This window comes from Opisthocomus hoazin, chromosome Z, assembly GCF_030867145.1.
Source record: "Opisthocomus hoazin isolate bOpiHoa1 chromosome Z, bOpiHoa1.hap1, whole genome shotgun sequence".
Classification (NCBI taxonomy): Eukaryota; Metazoa; Chordata; class Aves; order Opisthocomiformes; family Opisthocomidae; genus Opisthocomus; species Opisthocomus hoazin.
Window position 1 is genome coordinate 71594868 of NC_134454.1, and position 14720 is coordinate 71609587.

At 41.0% G+C, this 14720-nt stretch overlaps 1 protein-coding gene across 1 annotated transcript in view; it reads right to left on the minus strand.

Annotated features, from left to right (window-relative positions):
* ITGA2 (integrin subunit alpha 2) overlaps positions 1-14720 on the minus strand; it is a 69824-nt gene that overhangs the window by 31297 nt on the left and 23807 nt on the right. The window contains exons 3-11 of the mRNA XM_075411330.1: positions 13309-13418; positions 12351-12442; positions 8333-8447; positions 7823-7950; positions 6548-6696; positions 5302-5452; positions 4721-4886; positions 3373-3446; positions 1791-1929 (exon numbers count right to left, since the gene is read on the minus strand). Of these exons, the coding sequence (XP_075267445.1) occupies positions 1791-1929; positions 3373-3446; positions 4721-4886; positions 5302-5452; positions 6548-6696; positions 7823-7950; positions 8333-8447; positions 12351-12442; positions 13309-13418 (1124 nt within the window). The remainder of the gene's footprint in view (positions 1-1790; positions 1930-3372; positions 3447-4720; positions 4887-5301; positions 5453-6547; positions 6697-7822; positions 7951-8332; positions 8448-12350; positions 12443-13308; positions 13419-14720) is intronic.

Genomic DNA, 14720 nt, shown 5'->3' on the forward strand with positions numbered 1-14720 from the left:
AGTAACAACAAAATGAGATTTTATTCTGCAAGTTAAGGCCATGTGTTCCTAATTAATACAGCACAGGACAATTAATACGGCCATACAGCCTGGCAATATGCGCTCACAGCCCAGAGGCCAACTATATCCTGGGCTGCACCACAAGCAGCGTGGCCAGCAGGTCAAAGGAGGGGATTCTGCCCCTCTGCTCTGCTCTGGTGAGAACCCATGGGGAGTCCTGCATCCAGCTCTGGAGCCCTCAGCACAGGAAAAACAGGGAGCTGTTGGAACGGGTCCAGAGAAGGGCCACCAAAATGACCAGAGGGATGGAGCACCTATGCTATGAGGAAAGACTGAGAGAGTTGGGGCTGTTCAGCCTGGAGAAGAGAAGGCTCCAGGGAGCCCTTACTGCGGCCTTTCAGTACCTGAAGGGGCCTACAGGAAAGCTGGAGAGGGACTGTTTACAAGGGCATGTAGTGATAGGACAAGGGGTAATGGCTTCAAGCTGAAAGAGGGTAGATTCAGATTAGATATAAGGAAGAAATTCTTTGCTGTGAGGGTGGTGAGGCACTGGCACAGGTTGCCCAGGGAAGCTGTGGCTGCCCCTCCCTGGCAGTGTTGAAGGCCACACTGGATGGGGCTTGGAGCAACCTGGTCTGGTGGAAGGTGTCCCTGCCCATGGCAGTGGGCCTGGAATGAGATGATCTTTAAAGTCTCTTCCAACCCAAACCATTCTATGATTCTATGATTTGAAGTGAGAAGGTGCAGTGTGGAATGCGGGCCAATCTAGCAAGCTGTGATGTGCTCGCAGCCCTTTAGCTTGGGCTCCCCCAAGCTGGTCAGAGAGAGATGGCATGGAGAGCTATTAGTGGGGAACAGAAGGAGGTGGAAGTGAAATTAAGGGACAGAAAAAGCAACAACATTGTTTGCTTCAAAAAGATTAAAAGATGGTATCTTAAGTGCCTTGTGGAGAAGTACTGAAATGAAATGACCTGACCTTTTAGGAATTATTCTAGAAAAGGGAGGAAAGAAAGTCTGAAGAGGTCACACCTGCAAAAGAGCTACTGCTTATTAGGTTAGGTTTAGGTTTATTCATTGTGTTGGATGCAGGTAATGCTAAGCCATAGGGAAGAGAGCATGTTAGTTTCAAAAATAGCATCTCATTAAATAACTTCAAGGATAAGAAAGTAATCAGTGCTTAATGTAGTAGCATCATTCACGGATGAAGCACCAGAGCAGGCATATTGTAGGTTTGTGGAAAATAATTCAGTTAACTGGGAAGACAAACTGACTGCCTTTACTGGGCCACAAAAACATGTGTCAGAAAATATATGGGGGTTATAAATAAGAACTCTGTTAAACTACAGCAATACTTCTAAAACTATAAACTGAACTGGGAAAGGCCAAGAAAACAGTGAGCACAGATAAAACGATAGCAAGTCAACCAACTTCTCATCCACATGTAATTGGGGAAGTACATAGAAATACTAAAACACTAGGTACCCAGAATGATCAGTATGATACACGAAGCAGCCTTCTCAAATCCCTTCTTATGTCTCTGTGACAAAGCCTGATTTTTTTTCAGCCTACCACACTGATATAAGTAGAATTTCAAAAACACAATAAAGAATTCAGAATAAAGATTTAATTCAATGAACTGTTGACTTGTAAAGAAAATCTTACTGGATGCAAAATTATTTTCATATTCTCAAATCAGTTCTTAACAGGAGTTTGGCTAGAGTAGAATTTTTCAAGTCTTTAATATCTTAATAAAGGTTTGATTTCCAAAGATTTGTATTTCAGCCTCTTACCTAAATATGAGCTATGATTTCTGTCCTGTAGAATCTTCTCAAACACATGGCTTGGGAAGGTGGTGACTCTGTCTGAAGACTCCTGAACTACTGTTCCAGTCCAGTCATAGGCCCCAACAGCACCTAGCAGCAGAACATCCTTTAAAAAACAAAAATCAACAATTTAGAACTACCTATTTTAGAAAAAGTGTGAGCGAAGCTGAAGTTACCATATGCAATTTCCTACATCACAGTGTTTAGGGCAGTGATATACAGTGTAATGACTGCAAGCAGTTGACTGGAGCTGCTTATGGTTACCACTTACATACAGGACCTTACTGCCCTATTAAGAGGGATTATCACCCCTCTACTGCAAGAGGATAAGTGACTGCTTTAGCTCCCAGGGCACTGAAACTCAAGATGGAGTTTTATTCAAAATGGGTTTATTTAAACACTGTGATAATTTCCTAAGCCTGTCCACCCTGGAGTTGGGCTTGCCAAGTCTACGCTTTTATGCACTTCTAATACTCAGAAGGCTGAGGATCACACAAACAAAACTGTACGAAAAAGATAAAGCCCCCCTCTTGACAGCCACAGTGACAATGACGGCACACAAAAGCTGATGGGAAGAGATACAAAATTTCATTCTTTATGTAAAGATATGTCCTTGACAGAATAGTTAAATCTAAAATTGAAATTAATATGGCTTATTATACAGAATACTTTATAAGAAATACTTAACCTTAGACTTGTACACAGAAAACACACACAGTTTACATTATTCACAATTATTAAAATTCTTTTCTGAACTGAGATACCATTATACAAAAATAGGCTGTGTAATTTTCCTGAAGAAACCCTCAAATCTTTCTTAGTTTTTGCCATTTTTTAGCATCAAGTACTTGGTAAATTAAAACTTGAATTTGTGCAAATACAGAGGGCATTTTAAAAATTTTTCATCTTTAAGGGCTACGAGAAAGAAACAACCTTCCTGCAATTTCAGTTGAAAACTGATTGAAACACACCTGTATTTTACGGAGAGGACCTATTTGGTCAAGATAATCTTAAAATTGATTAGCATGAAAAATGTATCTGATTGATTATTCTTTCTAATTTCAAAAGTGAAATATGCTTTAAAGAAACATTATTAAATTTATAAATATTATACTATTTTCAGACTTTTTTTATTTACATCTTGGTGACTGCCTAGAAATATACCAGCTTTACAATATGGTTTCAATTCTTCTGAGTTATTCACCTGCAAAATATTAACCTGGAGCAACTGAATTTTTCATGCTATGTGAACTCAGAAATCACTGAAATTATTGGATTAACATATCTCAAAATCATTACATGATAGAAACTGTTACTCAGCTTCACATATAAATGTATATTTTTTCATTTTAGAATATACACCATCTATTAGAATTAATTTTTGTGGTATTCAAGTAATAAAAAAGAGGACAAGTTGACATTCTCCTGCTTGTAAAAATGTCTTAAAATTGGTCATTGTGTTTTATTAGTCTTATTTTGTTGCAATTCTAAGCATTCATGTCTACTCAATTACATCTATTTGTATGACTAAATAATTAAATTCATATACCTTTTTTTGTGAGTAATACGCACTGAAGCCCACCTGTGACATTTCCATTTGGAATGTATCACCTTGATCTGTACCTGGTAAAAAAAATATTCACATATGGTTAACCCTGCAGAACCACACAAGAGATACAATCTTGCTGCCTCGGAGTGTAGCTATCTAGGGACTGTATGTTGTTTTTTCCAAATCCCCCAACTCTTGCTGTAGTATTTCCAACATTTACAAACAACAGAAATCTGAGAGCTGATAAACTGTAGAATATTTGATTATTTAATAGCAAATTGATAAGATGGAGCCACGATGCTATGAGTCTTTTCCAAATAAAAGGCAGAAGATAATGCTAAAGATGGCGTGAATCAGTCTGCACAGTCTTGTCACTGTGGCTAATCTCTTTTTATGTTTCCTACAAAGCACTAATAATACACTGAAATTAGAAGCTTTAATAACTGTATATTCACAGCTTTCAAAACTGTATATTCACAGTTCTGAAACAGAATACGAATATTTATTGACATGTAGGACTTATAAAAACTGTTGTAATTGTGTTGAAAAATACAGTGATGTCCAAGCTAGATGGATGGGACTTGAGTAATAGGAATTCAGTGGGAGCACTCAGCAAAACCCAAGAGGGAGAGCTCAGCTTATCCCCTTGACTTGATTAGCAGCATAGGCCTGGTAAAGAATACATGTAGGTGAAAGAGGAGGGAAGATTTCATCCTCAGCATAGGAACGTTGCAGCTCCTTAGTGTGGGCTGAGGGCAGTTCACAAGTCTCCCAAGCAAGGATTAAATTTGACTTTAAAAACCTGGCTTCTGGGGGGGATGCATTGCTTCTGAGCCATCTCTACAGCACCCTCCTCCAAACAGTACACAGAGGACTGTGGGTGATGCTACAGATGGAGCCTTATAGACGCCACACAGATTGCATTACTGTAGCTTTTAAGTTCTGTAATCAGTAACCTAGTCTTCTGGTTTGCTTTTTAAATTTACACTTGCTTACCATTCACCAAAGTGATCCTGACATGCCTAAAGACATCTTTACTCTTCCAGTGGTAACAGCTCCAAACACATTTAGGTGCATATGGACAAGCCACCAGTGGATGCCCTGAAGCCCTTGACTTGACTGGGGAATATTTTGCACAAACTGCAGAAACTAACCTGAAGCTCAGGCTCATCAGGCATGGAGTAGCTGGGGGACCACCTGTGCAAACCGCCCTCCTGGGGGACAGGAGCAGCCCGCAGCTCCAGCTGCCCCTCATTTCACAGTACTACACTAAGGTGAAGCTAATTAAAATCCTTAGCTCATTAGCTGGAAGAATCTGATCTAATTTTTCAGAGACAGAGTAATTTACCTTCTATACTGAAAATGCGCTCTCCAAGTGTTCCTGCTTCTTCCAGTAGCGCAGCCTCAGATGACACATTAAAGAAATACTTGTCTGTTGGATGACTAGCAATTCCTTTGATTTCTTTAATTAAGTTTTTAGTATCAAGTTCATGCCTGATTAAGTATCCCAAAACCTTGGATAAAAAAGAATAAGAAGAGTGAAGGAAATCATGGTGTCTTTCTGCATTGAGCAAATATTCTACATTTTGAAAAATAATTCAATTACCTTCATTCATATTACTGAATTGCTTATCAGACTGTATTCCTATACAACGGACCATTCAGACAGCAAAAATACATAAACCAAGGCAAAGGAGAAAACCACTGTAGTTGCTCAGGTACTACCTGTTTTGCTTTTTCAGCCAGTTAAAGAAGACCAATGTTTCACTGGTTCAGAAAGATTAATTTCGCCTAGTTTCAGTCTCACCGGTGTAACAACTCATGCATTATACACAGCTTATGCATAGAACATGCCCTTTCATACACTCATAACAAAATGACCTTTCAAAAATTGCAATAATATTATATTATAATCATAGTATTACTTACAGCAATGCCAAATCTGGTTATGTTGTCTTCATTGCATTTACCTATAACTGTTTTCAAGTTGGAGCCATCGTGTGATTCACCGTCCGTCACGACCACCATTACTTTTGTGGCTGTCGGACGTCCTCCCGATTCAGGCGAGAAGGCATACTGTCTGTCATAAAACGTTGGATTTATCACATCAGTTTATAATGGATGGAATTCGGTATATATACTGTAATGAATATGTCCATCACTGACTTATAAAAAGGTCTGTAGTGCTTTTTTATTTGTAAATTAACAACCTGTTATAAGAAGTTTGTTATGCTCCTGATAGCTTCTTCTCAAAGCATTGCTCAAAGAGTCACCAGAAATGTAATCAAGATAGTAGAAACAAAACCAACTAGGCTTGGAAGGTATTTCTGATAGAAATGTACGCTCCAGGGAACAATATTTTTTGTACAAATATTTCTAAATAAAAAGTCCTTTTTGTCAGAACTATTAATGTTTTGTAACACCAGACTAGACAGGAATTGGCTTCACCAAGTACAAACAGAAAGCGAAGAGTATTAATAACAGGTTCCTCAATACTACTCCAAATATCAATTCCAATGAAAGCTGAGTCTGCTCCTGAATAAAATTTTCAATGCCATTTGATTTAGCGTGTTTTTTGGCCTAGAGTCCTCTCCTTGATTCAGCTGCAAAATAGCATCTTCCTATTGAGAAACAAACCTGGTTTATATACATGTTCAGAGTCATAGCACACTGTTTCAAGTTTTTCTCATTTTTCATGCTGCTGGTACTGCAGCGACAAACTCACAACAGGCAAGAGATTTTATTTTCTCTGCAATCAACCAAAGCGCGACCTGCAAACACGAATGTTACTGATCCCACTGAATCCCCGAATAAACATGACTTCTTTCAGTGGCTTTGTATCTTCCCTACAAGTTTGCCCACGGTGTTCGATGCACTGTCATGTTTAGACACCCGTGACAGCCCAAATAATTCTGTTGGGTACCAGTACCACTTTTGTGTAGAGTTTAATCCAATGGTTAAAGACATGCTTTTCAGCAACTCTGGTTTACATATCCCTGCGCTATTCTGCGTGGGGCAGTGTAAATGTACCTGAAGGATTCTGCCTGGCACAGGGAATCGCCCCAGAGGCTGCAAACACATGCACTCCCAGTGGGAAGCAAATTCAGGATGTGCTCGTGGCCTTGTAAGGTGAGTTACAACAGTTAGTTGCACAGTAACCATCAATCTGTTTTACCTTGCACTGTCAATGGCTTTGAAAGTATTAGTGAGATCTCCTCCCTTCTGATACGTTCCCTCCATTGCTTTAACAACCTCGTCCTTTGTTTTATATGTATTCAAGTTGAACACTACACGGGGATCATTAGCATACTGAATTAAACCCACCTACGCAATGAAAAAAATTACGTTAGATTATCATGCATTACAATCAGTTACATACAATCATGACACTTACTTATGTATCAGGTTGGAGTAAAAGATCTGCAGATGAACACTGGGTTATATTTTTCTTTCAACACATACAAAACCAATTAATATTAACATGTTTGGAAAGCAATCTAAAATGCTCTTGCACTTTACGTCATTTATTATGGACTACAAATGTTAATGCAAATGATCTGAAACAGTAGGCATTAAATGTTTGCTTGGTTACTTCTGGAAGAGTTGATGGATAGCAATAATACAGGGAGCTCTGGGAAAAATGAGAAAATAGCAAAAATTCTACAAGCTGATAGCACCTCAATCTGATGTCTCCTAAGGAAATCCTAAAAGTTAGTTACTTGACAGCACTGCAAACCCTACTTATTTTTAATACAGGTGAAGCTAAAAACATATACTAACAGGTGCATTTAGTATGCAAGAAAAAAAGAGAAGATGATAAGTTAAGGGTCAGAAAGGACTGAGCAGGAAGCCTAGCTTTTAAGCACCTCACTTCCAAAGTAGCCCTAGGAAGAAGGCAGCCTTTGGGAGAGAGATTTCCAGTGCCCCAGTCTTTGTTCCCACAACTGTTTATGGAAAATGGACAACTGTAAAGAAAGAAAACGTTTTTAAAAATGCAATAAAATTTTCCTTACCATCATCAGATTAAAAGGAAAAAAGAACTCAAAGATCAGATAGTAACCAAGCAGGAAAAACTCCTGTTTTAAAAGATGCAGCAGACAGAAATGAAGAGCTGTATGAAAGGCCCATAAAAAATCTGTTCTACTTTTAACACACAACCACAGACTATATTTTAATCATGTTTACACCTAGCACATGAAAGGGATCTGACTCCCCTAGATACAACCTAGACTTCTATTTGAGTTGGTTTATGTTTTGAATCAATTTACTAATCCCTTTTGAAACAGGTGAGCTGTGAGATGAGAACACTGAAACAATCTGTGGAGTAACCTGTAGCTTTGGGAGAGGTACTGTAGTTATGCTAAACCACACTAGGTTTCCTTTAAAATTGGTAATAAAACCCCTTGCCTTTCTTATTTTTTGGTCTTTCTCAAAGATATCTTTAACTTACCTGGGTTTTGTTAAGGCCTATGTCTAAGCCTTGTACAAATTTTTTCAGAAATGCCCGCACTGCATCCCAGGGATAAATGCTGTTTGACTCATCGCAAACCACCACAACATCGATGACAGAGGAACACTCTGCAACAAAAACAAAAAGCAGACATTAAGTACACTTTTCGTCTCAACGTACTCACAACTCTTTGGCTAAACCCAGAGGTGCATTACGTCTTACACAGGCAATGCGTCAGGAAGGTTCTGGCCAGAACAGGGTCTCAGCAGAAGCACACGCAGGTGCTGAGCCCGCGCTGGGCAGTGCCTCTGAATTCAGAGCAGCGACTCCGTACTCGTATCAGCACTGGATGACAATCGGCCAGTCCCTACCTGTGAATCACAGGACTTTGCTTTTTGCACATACGTTTTTAAGAAAAAATCCTGAATTATGAGTCCCCGACACAATGTATCTTGATTTCATTTGATATGTTTTTTTTTAATGGACTCTGTCTCGCACATGTTGCCTTACTTTGGACAGCAGGAGAAAAGCTTCTCAGGATCTGGAAACTGGAACTGATTTCAGAACAGACTCCCGTTGCATAGTATTGGCTTCCGCACTGCTGCGCCCACAGGGGACCACAAGTCTTGAAAACAACAACAACAAAAAGAAACGATGAAAGTAAGAAATACTTGTCTGGCTGTATCCATACAAAAAGGCCCACTAAGTGGGACTACAGGCACACAGGATCAGAGGAGCCCTCCCGGGTCACCAGGCCCAGCCCCTGGCGATCACAGCGACGGTGCCATCCCTTTGCCACCGGGAAGGATCTCCAGCCCGGACGGCCCCAGCGCCTCCTCCTGCCAGCCGCCCTCGCCACCGCGACACATCCTCCACCCCCCCCCCATCACGGTCCGCCGGTTCGGGACCGCGGCCCGCCTCTGCGGAGCGCGCGGGACGTTCCCTCGCGGACCGGGAGGTGGCGTCAGAGCCACGAGCAGGCGGGTGGCCGCGCCGGCGCCGTGACCAGGCCGCGCCGCCCTGGCAGCCGCAGGCACCTCTCGGCCGCCGGACCCCTGCTCCCCAGGGACGTTCGCGCTGCCGGCACGCGGGCAAGTCAGACTCCGGCGCTGTGCTGTCTGCCTGCAGCCCGGAGGAGAATTTTGGTCCCTGGCCTCACGTTCCCCTCGGCTACGCGTTTCGTTGCCCTTCAGAGGAAAATAATCCTGCTTCTTTGCTGGAAGTGAGCTCCGTAAGAAGAAACGTTTTCAGCTGGAGCAACCAGCTGGTTGCAGGACAGCCACACCTCTGATCTTAGAAGGACAGGTACAAAAGTACCTAGACAAAAAAGACAGATACTGAGATGGTACTTTGTCACGAGGATATTTGGGAGGGGAAGGATTTTCTTCTCTAAAGAAAATTGCGTTAGGAACTCCTGACAAAAAACACTATCTGAACCTAACCTCTGTCCAACAGCTCCGAGAGAAATGATAGCATCGTTACACACACTTTCTGATTGCCCTGTGCAGTTGGGAGAACCCGGAAAACAGAAAATGCAACATCTCTGTTTCAGAAGAGAGAGTGAGCAGCACTATTACCTGTTTCTCAAGAATTTTGAAAATAAAAGGTAACTAAAGGCAGAAGTAAAAGGAAAATGAGCTAAATCTCACACTGGTTTACCCACGGTAGACCACACAAAATGATCCTAAGATATATGACAAGATGGCAGACTTTCTAGACAAGAGAAAGGAAGTATATCTACATTGTCTGATCTTCAGCTGCTTCTAGCTGCTGCATGGGGCATGGTTAGTTTTTCTGGAAAAGATGGATATTTACAAAGGCAAGAGGTACAAAATAAATCATCTATATTGGTAACTGTGAAGCTGGAGGAGAGTTACTACTCTTTAAAGTTGTTGGTTAACCTAAAGTTCTTTTTAGATCAATCTCGTTTGCCCATTTTCTAATTTTCTCCTGATTTAGTGGTAACTCAGAATTGTAATGTTAATCTTGGAGCAAAAATCAGAAATGTTCTAACGAACTTTACTGATCTTCACTTTTTTAAAAAGGGGGAAAGCTCTAATGTTCTAGCATTGGTACAGTTGGAAATTTGAGATGTATCATTTATACAGGGGAAAACTGGGAGATCACATCTCAAGAACTGATGAACTTGAAAAGTGGAATACTGGAAAGGGGCATAGACTTGCCGTTAAGAACTAATGTTAAGAAATTTGGATGTAAACTGAGAATTCATTGAGTGGAAGAGAGATGAGCAGATGGACTGGGCACTGGCTGATTGTAGGGTGACCACAAGCATGCAGCCAGCATGCAAAGCAAGTATGGCCTAAAGATACGTGACAAGAAGCACTTGCAGTTGAGACAGGGGAATACCAAATACTCTGTGTAGTGCCCTGGGAAGACTCATCACAGCACAGATTTGGTCATTCGTATTTGAGAGAAGTGTATTTGAAAAAGTGTATTTTGGCCAAAAAAACTATCAGTGAAGGACAAAGGAGAATGATTGTGGAGTGTTAAATACAGAAGGGAGATTTTAAATGTAAAGAGATGGAAGCTGTTCCTTTCAACTAAAGCCACAGCACCGCCCCCAGAACAAACTGATAGAAATTTAGATCACAAATCTGGAAAAAAGTTGGTTAACCATCAGTAAAAATCTTAAGCACTTTTCCAACAGGACCGAGCATGCCACAGAAAAATGTAACGAGCTTGTGGCGATGACTGCCCTGTACTTGGGATACCTGTGTGAAGCTGCCCCACGGCATCAAACAGCTGAACCAGCAGGACTCAGGAGCTACAGCACAGACACGCCAGGCTGGGCCACGCTCCAGCCCAGCAGCCCAGTGATGCAGCACAGGCTGGTGTAAGCAAGAAAAATTTCTTTACTGAAAGAGTGGTCAGACATTGGAAGAGGTGGCTGAGTCCCCATCCCTGGAGGTGGTCAAAAAACATGTAGATGTGGCACTTCGGGATATGGTTTACTAGGAGTGGTGGTGCTGGGTGGATAGCTGGACTCAGTGATCTTAGAGGTCTTTTCCAACCTATGATTCCATGATTCTGTGAAGTGGACGGAGGCCAAGAGAGAAGCAGCCGCAAGGGGAAGGAGCACAGCGAGCTGTGAGGAGGAAGCCCTGAGCATAACCCGAAGAGCCCATCATGGAGGCCAGCTGCCAGAGACAGCATCTGGGAGCAAAGTCCTGGCTGGCAGCAGCTTGCAATTAGGAGCAGAGCTTCTCCACTTGTTGTCCAGTTCTTGACACAACTGAGTCATGAGGCTTTTGGTACTTGTTGAGGCTGAGTCACAGATAAGCACCTGTCTCCAGTACCCCATTATCCCCATGCCAAAGAGAACTCCTGTTGCCAAAGGCATGGCTAGCTCTTCATGTCCTAGCATTGAATTTTTTTTTTTTTGTTATTTTATGCAATTTAAGGAGAGTCAATCAGTAACGTATGGATCAGGAAATACTTTTTAACTGAGAGAAGTTCAAGTATTACTAGGAAATACAAATTTTCCTGCATTGTTTTATATGACTGCAATTAGTGATACTGACTAAAAGTGGGTATGCATGGGATGGTATTAACAGTTATTAAAGGTATTATCCAAGAGACAGAATAAGATTTTCTTAATCAGTATCTTCTCAATCCAACAATCAAGAAGAGCACTGTTGCTGTATTTTGAAATTATGATTAAATTTACTATCTCCAAGAGAGCTGCTGGAACAGTTGGAATTAGGCCTACTTTTAAGTACTTCAGCGAACTAGGTGATGTGGTAATGAAGATAATAAACATTTGAATAATTTTGTGATATACTGGGAAGAGGCGACAGAAAAATACAAAGCTTAAAGTGAGCCTCAAAGCTCTTTTGTCTGTAGGTTGTTGTTTCACTTAATTCCTGCACATGCCTACAATGTATGCATCAAACTGGAACACCCTCACACTCTAAGGGTTTTCATGCTTATGGTTAAGATTGTAAAAAAGCATAATAAACAGGTGTTAACTTCCATTTAATTACGAAATCTGTTTTACAGGCTCCAAGGAGAGTGGTTTGCAGAATATACATATAGAAAATGCACCCTCCTCCAGCTCACTAACCTAATAAAACATATCGCAGATCCACGGGACTAGAAATCCTAATATCTCAGGAGAACAGTCATTGTGCAAGCGCGTATGGTGGAGGGGAGATCTCATACTGTCTTCTGAAAGCATAATGAGAAATATACAAGACTGCCTTAAAGATGTCCATGGTGGTAGTATTCTTACCTATGTTGTCTGACTTAAATTACAGAATCTTTAATTATGTGCCATTCCACAGGATATTTAGATAAATGATGAAGGAGAGAATTTGTAATTTTCCTGATTTTGGACCCTAGGTAATGACAGTGGGATGGAATATTTTAAAATATGCAAAATAAGTATTAATCTATGCTGCATAATAAAATACATTCATCATGGATTTATCAAAAAATGTGGAGTATTCTAGTTTCTTCATTCTCCTCAAGAATTTCTGTGTGTACTGAATATGTCCTTGATACATACCAAAAACCCTCCTGTTTTTGAGTTCTGTATCAGAGTCAAGCCAAGGTTCATGTCTTCCTTTATCTCAGTCACATTTGGAATATTTATTAAAGCTGAAATAAAAAGAGATTAAGTAATGACAGAATAGTAAGTAAGATTCAAAAGCAATTTAGTAAGTTAGAATTCCTTTTCAAAAGCTTGATTTCTCAGAATCTAAGAGGCCTTTTCCAAATGGCTGCACACAATTCTGAGACAAGAGAAATGAAAGCTACTCTTTGTCAAAAACTTGCTAACCATTAACTATAGACATGAATTAAGTATGGCCATTTAGAGTACCTGCCCTCAAGAGAGCTGAAGGCAAAAGGGAGGAAGAAATGGTCTAACTGTTGAGTATTTTTGGCTGGCTGAGTAGCTGCAGCTGAGCAGCTACTGTTAAATTCCTCGGGATGCCAGAATCCTCCGACCCAGTGTCAGGCTTTAGACAAAAACCTGGAAGGAGCAGTGAAGGACAGCAATGCTCCACACCACCAGTAAACACAAACCAGGCATCTCAGCATGCTCTGCTGCCCCATATTTTCACTGTACTCAAAAGTGAATCCCATTTCGTGCTTAGTTTGCAAACACACAGAGGCAGAAAAGACTTCGTACCCACTCGCGGACCTGAGGCCCCTCTAAGCCGCCTGGTCCAGCTGTCAGTTTGCTCATGATCATGCACACAGGCACGCCTGGTTTGGTGAAGATGCAGACACTTGATGTCCCGGCAGCCTGCACCAGGCTCCTGGGCTGTGCCTGGCGATCCGGCTCCAGACACCAGCACGGAGCCCCCTCACTCACCCCACTCACCCTGGTGCCCCCCAGCAGCTGGTTTCAGGACACACGCGACTCCCACCAATAAAAGATTTAGTAAGATAGATTGGCCTGGTACAAAAACAAGGAAAAAATGAACAATTGTAGAGAGACAATATCCGTTACAACTTACCTTGTAAACTCAATTTTTTACAGGTGGTTTTGGATGTACCAACAGGACATGCATAGATATCTCCGGTTCTGTTAGCTGGATAGCCACTCCAGGGTGAACCGACCAACAACCTAAAATAACAGGAATTTCATTAGGTCTTTAATGATGCAGGAAAAGTCCAGCAGAACTGCTGCATAGCAACTATAGGTAAAGAGGTAAAGAGGCTTTTACCAGATGTATCACCTAAGGCACTCGGGAATGTTCTCCAGAGCTGTTCAGAACCTTTACTTGCATGTTAATACACTAGATTCACCAGGGGCAACTTTGGTGGAGAAGCTTCTGGGGATTAGACTGCCTCAAACACACATACTGTTGCTTCTGTGACATTATGTCTCAGTGTCAGAAGAAACACAGCAAAGATATTAACATATGCAGATGGATACCAACTTAGAAATATATACATTGGGGATTGATAGACAAAAAATACTGTATTGTTCTGTCAGTTAACGGTTAACTGATTCCTTTTAAGTTACTCTTTTAACTGATAAGAAGCATTTCCTACACTATCTGTTCAGCAACACTCAAAAGCTTATGCCTGAGCTTGAACACTACCACACCCTGACAGCACTGAGTCAGAAAGAAAATACTGCAGGTGATAACAGTCTGCTGTGTGAAGTATTTAATCCTGAACAAGAACGTAAAGACTTACAATAATTAGTGCCTTCAATACAAAGTGCTTCATATTCTCTGACTCATTCCTTCATCTGCCAGTAAGGTTTCCCCTCCAATATCTGCTCCTCCAGACCTCTTTAACTTTCATCTGAAAGCCTTCCCAAAGCTGGTTGGTCAGTTCACCCCCTGGGAATACTGTTTAAGAACACCTGTTTTTCAGCACTACTCTCAGAGTGAAACCACGAGACAATACAGGGCCATGTAGAGCTGGAAGAGAAGGACAATTCTTTATACAGTTTAAAGTGCAGTGAAATGAGGGTAAGACAAAACAGGACCACAGGAAGATGATCTCAAGGGATATGAAAAAATGAAATGGATTATTAGAAAGCAGGGACTGTGGGTATTTGCTCCAGCAGCAGTATGACTTTCTTTCATACAGAGCAGTCTATGGTAGTAATTAATGCATTTATGGTACAGTAAAAGGACAGGGGCCCCAGTACAGAACATGGAGTTTCATAAGAAACCATCTTTTTTAGTTGGTCAATGGGTTGCTAAAAGCTCAACTGTTGTCCTCTAAAATTTTATAGGTAGCTAATGCAAATACCCTGTGCTATTAAAACCCCACGTTTTATGAAATTGCTATGTTTCAAAGCAGTTGCTATATATCTTATTAACTTTACAGGGATAATCTGATTTTACTCTGCAGTTTTATAATGAAGTTGAATAAAATGGCTTTGGTAAAACTACATAGTTTTAGAAGC